Source organism: Oreochromis niloticus, linkage group LG19 (genome assembly GCF_001858045.2).
Source record: "Oreochromis niloticus isolate F11D_XX linkage group LG19, O_niloticus_UMD_NMBU, whole genome shotgun sequence".
NCBI lineage: Eukaryota > Metazoa > Chordata > Actinopteri > Cichliformes > Cichlidae > Oreochromis > Oreochromis niloticus.
Genome location: NC_031983.2, coordinates 18,122,641 through 18,134,003, shown reverse-complemented (window position 1 = coordinate 18,134,003; position 11,363 = coordinate 18,122,641). Strand labels below are relative to the sequence as shown.

At 37.1% G+C, this 11,363-nt stretch overlaps 1 protein-coding gene and 2 gene segments (V, D, J or C); 1 reads left to right on the top strand and 2 right to left on the bottom strand.

The window, feature by feature from the left end:
- Positions 1 to 11,363, bottom strand: part of LOC100701627 (Ig kappa chain V region Mem5-like) — a 46,871-nt gene that overhangs the window by 21,337 nt on the left and 14,171 nt on the right.
- The window catches only part of LOC112843186 (Ig kappa chain V-III region MOPC 63-like), a 33,919-nt gene that overhangs the window by 10,916 nt on the left and 11,640 nt on the right, over positions 1 to 11,363 (bottom strand).
- elavl1a (ELAV like RNA binding protein 1a) lies at positions 976 to 10,789 on the top strand. Of its 6 annotated transcripts, XM_025901232.1 has the most exons (8): positions 983 to 1,128; positions 2,690 to 2,749; positions 3,501 to 3,548; positions 4,285 to 4,465; positions 4,917 to 5,020; positions 5,622 to 5,784; positions 5,938 to 6,163; positions 6,316 to 10,789. In XM_025901232.1, the coding sequence occupies exons 4-8, from the start codon at positions 4,297 to 4,299 to the stop codon at positions 6,638 to 6,640; spliced, it is 987 nt and encodes a 328-aa protein (XP_025757017.1). In that variant the 5' UTR covers positions 983 to 1,128; positions 2,690 to 2,749; positions 3,501 to 3,548; positions 4,285 to 4,296; the 3' UTR covers positions 6,641 to 10,789. The 6 variants fall into 6 exon arrangements, with proteins under 6 accessions (XP_003442949.1, XP_013125508.1, XP_013125507.1 ...); XM_003442901.5 differs by lacking the exon at positions 3,501 to 3,548 and having other exon boundaries at positions 976 to 1,128; positions 5,622 to 5,775; XM_013270054.3 differs by lacking the exon at positions 3,501 to 3,548 and having other exon boundaries at positions 976 to 1,128.

The window sequence follows — 11,363 nt, the reverse complement described above, 5'->3', positions numbered from 1 at the left end:
ATGTCCAAACCTGTCAAAATCAACAATTTGGTTTTCAAGTATAGTAAGCCAAGTGAGAGTCATTTTAAATTATGTTAAGCAAGCAAAGAAAAAAAGGAATGCTCAAAAAAAGAAGGGGAGGAGAGGGCAGTGTGGGTGTAGTGCTAGGACTTTGGATGTGGGCAGTGCTGGAAATTAGCACAAAAAATGAAGTTTTGATGGATGAGTAGCTTGTGTTTTTGTACTCATACTGTAATTGTGTGTGTGTGTGTGTGTGTGTGTGTGTGTGTGTGTGTGTGTGTGTGTGTGTGAGAGAGAGAGAGAGAGAGAGAGAGAATATGAGATGCTGTGTTTTCAGGGCTCAAGAAAATATCTGCCTATAGCAAATTTTCATTAGGGCTTGGGGTAAGTTTTTGTGGGATGGTTATAAGGTTTATAAGCCAATAAGACTCCCTAATGTCAAGTATTTATTTTAAAGGGTTAAAAAAGGAAAATAAAAATACATGTTACCTCCTTACAAAGACATTTTAGTGATAATGTTATAAATAAAAAAATAATAAATAATAAAAAACATAGATAAATATCATTACAAAATTAGAAGGATTGGTGTGTATTATTATTGTTGTTGTTGTTGTTGTTGTTATTGCAGAATTTAGAATTAAGTCGAAATTAAGTCGAAATTTCAAGATAAATCGTGAAATATTATTTTGAGATTAAATCTAAAATAGTATAGGAAAAAATCTAAATTATTTTAGTTTATTTTCAAAATAGTTATATAATATTCCTTTTTTCTCATACTCCGCGGTAATCTCTTTATCTCTAGAGTATTTGTGTTTTTGCAGCATGCCTCTTTACCGTTTCATGGGGTCCGGAGTTTATTCAAATTAATCATATCTACAGAGGAAATATTTTTAGCTGTGATCGTACTGGCCATACTGGATGCGGATCCCATCGTCGTCTCCTGCAGAGGCGTGCCGATTCAACAGCTCGTCTTTCAGATCCGTGAGGGGGCGTGGTTGTTTCCGTCACTTAGCTTCGTCCTGGGTTCCTTCGTTACGTGAGGCCGACTTGGAGGGAAGTGGACGTTGCCAAGAAGAAAAGAAATAGGCGAAGGGAGCAGAAACAGAAAAAACCACCACTGAAAAGCTGGTAAGAGCTTTCATGGTAACAAATGCTTCCACGGAGTCTTTGAGCCTTTGCTTCGATATTTCGACGTGCAAAGGTTTGTCAAAGGCAAATGACTGCCATGCCGCTTTCGCGGCCCGTATAGCCGTTGGCTAGCGTTGGCTAGCGTTAGCCTCTGTGGCCTGTTAGCAGGCCGCTGGGGTTTCGGCACAGGGACAGAAAAGCATTCATGTGACGCTCTCAAAAATGGGGCATCGGTGCTTTGTGTTAGCTATACGGCGGCGCACTGCCAGTGTCGCTTTACTTTTCACATTGCGACCTATTACGGACCCTTATAGCATTTAAATTAGAATAAGAAAATTGCCTTCTGTTTGCTAATCCCGATGTGCACATTTGTCCTTGTAATCCTTGTAAGCACAGAAAAGCGTGCAGCTCACTAGTTTGCTAATGCTATCAAATTTTGCTAGCCGGGCCTGTGCACGTTTCCGATTTAGATTTTGAGCTCGCGAATCGATGTGTTGTTCACCCGTGTGTTTAAAACAAAAGTGCAGTATTAAAGCGGAGTCACTGTAGAAAATATTCTAAGATTTCTCAATAGTGCTTTTTTTTATTTTATTTTAGCTGCGTTAAATAGTGAGCACCGTAGCTCGCAGTTCCCTTGTTCTTGGAAGCTGTTCATTCAAATATTGCACATTCAAATTCTGATCTAACCCTTCTGCTACATCAGCTCCACTCCGTTGCTCCTCATCCGACTGGATAATATGTAAAAAGAAAATACTAGCGCGCTAGCCCAGTTTTTCATCAGGATTACTTGTGATCACTGAAAAAATGTAAGAGCATCTTTAATTGAAACTTTCCATGCTTTTATCCACGTTAACTGTTAATATTCAGCAACTGCTCTAAAAACGATTTATCTCGCACTGCACTTCTGCTTGTCTGGACTCTTTAAGTTGTTATGTGGTGAATAGTTTTGCTGGTTATTTGGTGTCGTATTCCCTTACCCCTGTCAACAAGCCCTTTCTGTTCTCACAATAGTTTGGTTTTATTTGGCGGTTATGTTAGGAAAATAAAATTTGATCTATCTGTTTCCTATAAAAGATGTGTGTCACAGGAGATAAGAGTGGGATTGGCTGGTCACCTCCATGTATGCCCATTTTGTGAGACTTGCCCCCATGTTTAGCTGTACTGCAAATTAAATCATCTTAATTGATTACTGTTTTTTAAGGTGTTTAGCCATTTGTAAGTGTGTACACATATATATATATATATATATATATATATATATGCATTTTAATGTAAAATTAACACAATGTGCATACCAGTCCAGTTTGTGACTTCATTCATAGGCGCCACTTGTGAGAAAGAAAGTAAACAGGAGAGCATTTAAGCTGGGAGAGCTGCCTCCTTTAAAGCATGATAGACAATCTGGTCAGCATGATCTTCAAAGAATTTGTAGACCTTTAACGTCCAATACAATGTTCTGTATTATAAGACGTGCATCTTCTTAATGTCATGTTGATCAGATTGTAGGTTTGCTTGTTGAGTCGTCCTGACGTTGTTTGATATTTGTTTTTTCCCCGCGTAGCTTCAGGAGCAGTGAAGTGTCTTCATGGCAGTTCGTCGAGGACACATTAAGTATATGAAAGTGAGTACGAATGCCAGCTTTCATTTCAGTGGGTACTATAGTATCTGACCATATTGTTTGGCAGTATGGTCAGTGTACAGCATATTAATGGCATCAATTAAAACTTAAAGCAAGTTGGCTGTTATATAGTAGGTACAAGAACAGCGTAACAAGTTCATAAAAGATAATAAAAAATCCAAAAGGCACACTGCAATTCAAGCAAATAATCAAAAGTTATCAGCCAGACACACACAAACAATATTATGTAGCTGAAATATTGACTCTTGGCCCAATCCCATTTTAGTCTTCAACTAGTTTATTCTGTAGTGCGGGCTGTGAAAACAACAATTGAATTGGCGTTTTAAAAAAATAATAATTTTAAGACATTTTCTAGTCATCTAAATTAATGTTAGTCCTTTCAAATATGTCATTAGACCACATTGCAGACAATTCGTGTTAGACATAATCATACCAATTAACGTTAGGCACCAGCTTTATGTTTTTAAAATGTGCATATTCATGTTAGCTTAGTGTAAATCACTGCTTTGACATAGTTAAAGTTTTCATCCATTCACATGTTTGTCTAATGTATTTGGAGTTATGACTTAATTGTATTCCAGTATTTATTATCCTTTCTAGACACTAATAAGCAGTATGAATGGTCTTGGCCTTTTTGACCAGAAAGTCCCAGGATTAATGAAGTTAAGGGAACTAAAGTGTGAACTCAGTCTCTTTTGCGCCTAACAATTGGTGTCTCTACTGTACTTGACAGACTGGGATATAAAGTGAATCACACACATGAAAGTTGAAAAGTTGTTTGGTAGGTACTTGGCATTTGCTTTCTATTACAGTTTCGGCTTCCAATGATTACAGAAACAAACAAGAAAAATCACATTTCTTTTCATACTCTTTTGTGGGGAACCTGGTCTGCTGTGTGCTGTCAGTCAGCCTATGGCTGCCATGCAGATCACCTGAGACATGCAAGTTTGCTTCAGGCAAACGGGGACCACTATTTCTCTTTGGGTGACAGGCTTTATGGTCAAAAATTGCCACGTTATAAAAGAGTCATGGACTTTGAATGATGACTAATTAAAGTTCAAATAAATCTTCTGGAAAAGACAGATGGATAAGTGATGGATAACAAAGATTACCGTTTAGACTACAATAATCAGATTTTACTTGGTGTGACTTCTTTTCTTATTAACCTTATAGTTGAAAAGGAGGCATCTGGATCTTGTACAGGAGTTTTTTTGTTAATTTGGCGCAACCCCCCCCCTCTTTTTTATGTATTTATTTATTTATTTATTTTTAATCTAGTAACTATCAAAACTGTCCAGTATGCCCACTATTATTACTAATTTTTACAGCATTATTTTGTTTTATAAATAGTTCAAAATCTAAAGGTTACTACAGGTCACATACTTAAGTTAACGCCCTGCGGTAAACTTTCAAATGACTGTCTTTTGCAATTAATTAAATCGGTTTCAGCAGCAGTTCTGTTCTACCCAACGTGCTTACCTTGTTTTGTGTTTTCGGCCCACCTGGCTGACTTGCAGGAGGTGTATGACATGTCGAACGGTTATGAAGACCACATGGGAGGGGATGAGGGGAAGGATGCCAAGACCAACCTGATCGTGAACTACCTCCCTCAGAACATGACGCAGGATGAGCTGCGGAGCCTCTTCAGCAGCATTGGGGAGGTGGAGTCTGCCAAGCTAATAAGAGACAAAGTTGCAGGTATGCAACGTTTTGAAGCAATAAATCATGTCGGATCAGATCCAAAAAAAATCTTGGATTAAATGGAAAAGGATTCCTGTTAGACTTGGCCAAAAATACATGCTGTGGCATTGCCAGATCATGTCGAGGTGGAGATTTGTCTTATAATAATTTTATTTATTTGGACGCTGTTTATTAATGGCCTGTTTTCTGCCCTCAGTGATTCTGTAACTTTTATTTGAGATCTCCCAAATTTATTTCCTGCTCACGCTGGGAAGTAGTTTCCTGAACGTTTTTGATTATCATAGCCTTGTTTTATTGATTCCTACCAGCCCAACCCTGTTTAATTGTTTAGTCTAGCATGCAATGTTTGAGATTTGTTTTATTTTTAATATTTATTTGTTTGCAGATTTTTTTGAACTATACAACGTTTTTTTGTTTTATTTTATTGTTTTCCTTTTTTTTTCTCTAGGCCACAGTTTAGGGTACGGATTTGTTAACTATCTTAACCCTAGTGATGCAGAAAGAGCTATCAGTACACTGAATGGACTAAGGCTACAGTCCAAAACTATCAAGGTAACGTGCAATAAGGTGTTCTACAATTCTCAAAGCAAAGATGTTATGTCATTTAACTTTGCTGTGGCTCTTGTGCTGTCCGCTATCTAGCTAGTACATGTCAGCCCGAGGACAAAATACTGCTTTTAACGCTCACTTACTGCCCTATCTTATAAGTCTCTGGTGTTTGACTTTAATTCAACTTATTTTATTTGACACATTCTGTCACAGTGAGTGTATTAAATGTATTTAATATTCAAAATGATCAATTTGATTTCTTTTTTTTATTGCTGTAATGTTCTGTTGCTTCTGATCCTCCCCCCTCACCCATTTTTGTTTTTTTTTGTTTGTTTTTTGTTAACTCAGACCAAAACCTTGATGTCTAAAACAACCAGATTATTTTGTAGTTTTTGTTTAGTCCAAAATGTTGCTTTTTGATGGACAGACACAGCAGTGTTCAGCTGAATAAAAAGATGTATAAATATGACCAAAGCACTGCTATATTAATCTCTGTTCAATCAAACTACTGTTTAGATGTTTTTGTTTTACTTTGGCAGTTCTTTTTCAATTTCTGCATGCATATCAGAGTTTTAATCAGGCGTTTGTTGCTTCCTGTCGCCAGGTGTCATATGCACGGCCCAGCTCGGACACAATAAAGGATGCTAACCTGTACATCAGCGGACTTCCCAAGAACATGACCCAGAAGGACGTGGAGGACATGTTCTCACGTTATGGGCGTATCATAAATTCCCGGGTACTTGTTGATCAGGGTACAGGTACGCAAGGTGAATGGCTTCCTTGCTTTTTTCCAAAAATATTTTTAAAATTAAATAAACAGTTTGTTTTTACAAAGTGATATCAGCTACTGTTAAGTAGCTAAATGTAGTTCTTGCTGCTTGTATCAGAATAGGTGGTTACAGCTGCTCTCTCATACCTAGGTTCATCCCGTGGGGTGGCTTTTATCCGCTTTGACAAGCGTGCAGAAGCAGAGGAGGCTGTCAAAAACCTAAATGGTCAAAAGCCACCAGGAGCCTCGGAGCCAATCACAGTAAAATTTGCAGCCAACCCAAACCAGGTGAAGAACACACAGCTCCTCTCTCAGCTCTACCACAACCAATCCCGACGCTTTGGAGGACCCTTACATCACCAGGCACAGCGGTTTAGGTAAGGGAAGAGCTACATGCATATAAACTGAATGATGCTGATGCTTGAAATGTTACCATTTTGATATTTCATTGATTATCTAAGAAAAAAAAAAACAATCAGTCACGTGATCATTCTTATTGACAGCAAGTATGCTAAATACTCTCTTTCAGGTTTTCTCCCATGGGTGTCGATCACATGGGCAGCATGGGAGGCGTCAGTGTCCCTGGAAACTCCACCTCTGGCTGGTGCATCTTTATCTACAACCTAGGCCAGGACGCAGACGAGAGCATCCTGTGGCAGATGTTCGGTCCCTTTGGTGCCGTCACGAATGTCAAGGTGATCCGAGATTTCAACACCAACAAGTGCAAAGGCTTTGGCTTCGTTACCATGACAAACTACGAGGAGGCCGCCATGGCCATCGCCAGCCTGAATGGCTACCGGCTTGGAGACAAGATACTGCAAGTGTCCTTTAAGACAAGCAAGGGCCACAAGTAGAATAAGCCGGACAATCAGGTGTAGAAGAAAGCGGGAAGTAACCCATGTCAGGCTTTTATTGCAGAAAGCTTAAGTTTTCAAAGTTAGACACACCAGTTTCAGTTTCATCATATTCAGAGTTAAGTGACATGTTCACTCTTCTGCACCTTTGTAATTGTCTAAAAAGTATCTAGGGTTTTCTTTTTCTTTTTTTCCCCTCCATTGTTGTATTTGTTTGGGGTTCAAGGACACTCAATTTTAATTTGGAGTGGATGGAGAGGCTAAAATCCCAAATTACCACCAACATAATTTTTTTTGTGAAACTTAACTCAAAAACTAAAATCCTGTCTATATGTGTTGCATGTAAAGCTGTGGGAACTGCATAAAGGAGGCGAACCAATGATTCTCAGCAGTGCACTAAAAGCAAACAAATCAGAACATTGTAAAAGATCCAAGTGTGAACTTTCAATGAATGATTTAGTGTAAAGATAGGGTTAAAGACTGCCCTCCCCCTTTTAATGAGACGGAAGAGCAGTGCTCTGTCCTGGTTCCTCATCACAAGTAGAAATAGATGCCTTAAACTATCATCCAGTGGACATCCAGTAGACCTTTCAACTACTCACTACTTACAAGTCAGTCTAAGAGCATAGCACTTTTAGCCAGCCAGCTATAGGTTGCTCTGTATATCAGTCTTTTTGATGGTAATCTATTACTTCTGTATACCTTCCAGGCAGGTTTAAGAGTTCTTAAAAGAGACAGTGAGCCCTAGGAGGGAAATGTTTGTTTTGTTATCCGTATGTAAAGTGTCTTTAATTATGAGTTGTTTGATGCGAGTTGCAAATGAACCCCAGTCAGTGAGTCAAATTAAAATGGACCAAAGGCAGGGAGAGATACTGATAACCTCGCAAGAGTTTTTCTAAGCAGATGTTCAAGATAAATATTTTGGAGCCCTACTGATACTGGATTCTCATTGGCCAATGTTTGGTTTTTTGTTCACCATAATCTGCAGATACTTAAAACTTCTGTGATTAAGCTGAGATTTACAGGTATCAGCTGAGCTCTACTTATTAATTTTTTTTCTTTTGTTCTTTTGTTGAGGTACTAATTATATACACATAATACTGATTCTTACTGAGAGCGACGCTACTAGCTGTTTGCTGATCTGTTGGTTTTCGTTTTTTTTCTTTTACTTTTGAGTTAATTTTTCTTTTTTCTTTTCTTTTCTTTTGATCATATTTCTTTGTAGATTCATACAGTTTTGTTACCGTATTAAGTTACAAACTTGTTTTAACGAGTGCTTATCTCGAATGGCCTTTGTTATGGATTTCAGTTTAGATTTAATTTTCTTTTCTTTTGTTTTGCTTGTTTCCCTTTGAACATAAACCATTAAATTTTATTTTGTTTTGCTGCAAGTTTTGTTTGGTTTGTTTGTTTTTTTTAATTTACCCTTTTAGATTTTTTTCAGTTTTGTTTTATTTCTCTCTGTAGCAAATTTAGAGCGCTCCTAACACTTTGCTCGTCAAGCAAAAGTTTCTTCACTGGAAGCTTTTACACTTTTGAGATGTTAACAACTTATGGACCAATGTAGGTTGAGAGGATTTGATGCTACTTAAACAAAACAGATATTTTAAGGCAAGTAAGCATCTGTTAGATGTTTTCCACAATCATTTTTGAAACATGACACAAGTTCAACTGCAAAAGAGCAGCAAACTGAATCAGTCTGTTGGCACTGCTGATAGTTTTGCTGCCTTTAGTTAATCAGATTTCAGTATCATCAGTAGACATCTGGCTGTATGAAGCTGCTTTTAATACCTGGCTGTTAGTCTTGCATTCACACTAAACTGTCCACTTGTCAGTGTAGGTATCTAATGAAACTAGTGATTGTACACAAGCTAGTTTCCATATTTTAACTAGAAGTGTCAAAGATTTAGGCTTTTAAAACCAAACGCACTGCTTTGATCTTTAATGGAGATTACTTTTTACCACATGGCTTTGTTCACCTATTAGTAAAAGACTCACCCAGTTAGAAAAGAATTATGTCCAGCTTAGTGTATGTTTCTTTAAAAATGCCGTTAGCATCAGTGCTGCAGTTGTTCTGATTCAAGCTCAGCAGGAGATGAAAAGGATAACACTTGGAGATGTATTTCTAAGAAAATACTTGGCTACAAAATTTGTTCACTATTTTTCGGATTCAGTTTTAATTTTTTTTTTCTTCCTTCCCAGCAATAATTCGGCTGACACTTGAGAATATAGTTAAAATTGTCTGGCCCATCATAAAGGAGTGCTCACATTGTGAGCTTCAGACTTTGGTCTTATTGTGCATCTTGATTTAGTATCTCCATGTTATTATTGTGTCAGGATCCTTAACTTTGTGCAATATTTCATGACTTGCTCAGTGCAGGTAATAGACATTTGTTATAGTCATCGACTGTCTTTTGGGGGTTTTTTTTATATATATATATAATTTTCTATTGACGTTACTGTGTAGTTATGTCGGCAGTCTAGTTCGATTTGCATGAAAGGTGCAAGTGAGTTTAAGGGGCAGTCAAAATAAACTGCATTCCGCCTTAATCTATAAGAGGAAATAGTGTATTTTACATCAGAGGAGGCGCATTTATTTATTTGACAGTGTTTGTGGTCATACTTGATACTTATTGCAGTGTTTTTAATGGATTGTTTTGTTTTCTTGGTTTTGAACACTTTTGACACTAAGCTGAAGTCCGTTAAATGTCTTCTAACATTTCAATAAAAACATGGTGGCTTTTTAAAAAAAATTGAAGAAAAATTAAATGTGTATTTAGAAGCTTGTTGTGGATTTAATCAACGTGATTCTCTTGAAAAAATGAGTAGATGTGCACTTGCACTTTTATGTACATGTTACTGAAGTTAGTGTTGCTGTGATAGGACAGTATTGTTGCACATATTCTTGGTAATATGGAGATGTGATTTAATAGTAGACTTGACATGTAGATCGGAGTTGGAACCTTCTGCAACCAGATGGTGGGGACAGTGAGCAGAGTCAATCCTGAAGCTTATTTTTTCTGCAGCTCTTTGTCTCAGTTTTCCTTCAACTTTAAAATTAAGGCCAAAAATGGGCTTTTCTGAAGTAGAATATGAATATACAATTTCAGACGTCTTATACAATATATTTTAAAAAAAAAACAACAACCCCAAAACAAAACAAACAGCTTCTTCAAAATTGCTTAGAAAGGAAAGAGAAAATTGAAAACAGTCTGGCTATTCTGTTTTGAGTGACTTTGGAATGCTAAAAACTCTTTTATTCAGATACTTAAATAGCTAAGTTGTAGCAAATTTTGTCATTTCAAGCAGCACCTCCTTTTTTCTTTGTCTGTTTTGAGACTTGCATCCTTTTCAGAAGAACTCCCACTTCTTGTGAGTGATGATGTTTGAAAACTAGAAGTGAAAACTTCTTGGCAGTGAAATATGGTACAGGATGACCAGCATACAAGACCGTGCATGGGCTCATTCTGAACAACAAACAGCTAGAAGAATGCCAGAAATAGTGGTTTTATTTTACCTTTTTACTCCCCAGGCCTTAGTTTGCTTTTGGTTTGGATAGATATGGTCCGTTTTGAATTAGATTACCAAAACGTAAAGCATTGTCCTTGTTTGTTTGTTATTTAAATAATAAAAATTAAACCAAAATGCTGAAATGGTGTGTGTGGAAAATTTAAAGCACATCCTTACTGCTTCCACAGGAACTAAGACAGTAAGCAGCTCTATACAAAGTTTTGGCAAATTGCTGGTCTTGGGGTATTCATGTTGCCAAAGAGGAAAGACCTCAGCAATGATCTCATAATGGTCTTAGAAGCAATTGTTGCTGCCCGTCAATGTGGGGATGTGTGTCAAAATACAACTGTTAACGTGTTTAGAGTGTGGGATTAATCCCTGACTCTTGTGTAAAACCTGTGATTATACTTTTTTATTTTTAAGACCTAAGTTGTGCTCCCGAGCCACTAATTTTTGCTGCCCTGTACCAGTAAGTTTTTTTTTTAATTAAGTGACTGCATCTTTGTACATAAATCAGTGCACTGTTGGATCATTCAAAGAACCTTCCATTTCCATTGGTGTATTTCTTCCAATGCATGATCATGCTAATTACCCCAGAGAGGGCTTGCAGTCACAAAACTAACAATGGGTCTTTTTGTAGACAACAGAGGTTTTCCAGAAACTTACTAAATCTTGCCCTAAATATTATGACAGCTTTGATCAATCATTTTGTGCTTGTCAACTTTCTTGCATGAAATATTCTATAAAAATCCAGCTAAATTATAAGTTTACTGAATTTATTTCTCTTAGGAAAAATGGGGAAAAAAGGAAAGTTGAGCACATAAATTCATACATAACACCATTTTTTTAAATTGCTGCTTTTAAGTCATTGCTGCTTAAGGTGGTTTTGCAAGCTGTTGAATTACTGGGTGCACTTAGTTTTTCACACACTGCTTCTGCGTTTTGGTTTAATTTTTGTTTAATAACACTGTAATATGCCATGTTGTTGTTCATCAGAGGTTGTATTCAAGGAATTTTAAGATCTCCTGAAGGACCAGATTATGTAAAAACCTTATAACTGACAGATGCTATACTTTCTTTTTACCTTGCCAAGTATAATCCAGCATGTATCCTGAGCACTGCATATACTGATCTGAAGCTTAATAGTCTCTGAGGTTAATTATTAAAATAAATACTCTCACAGCACTGGTATGTAGCAGGTTTTTATTAGAAA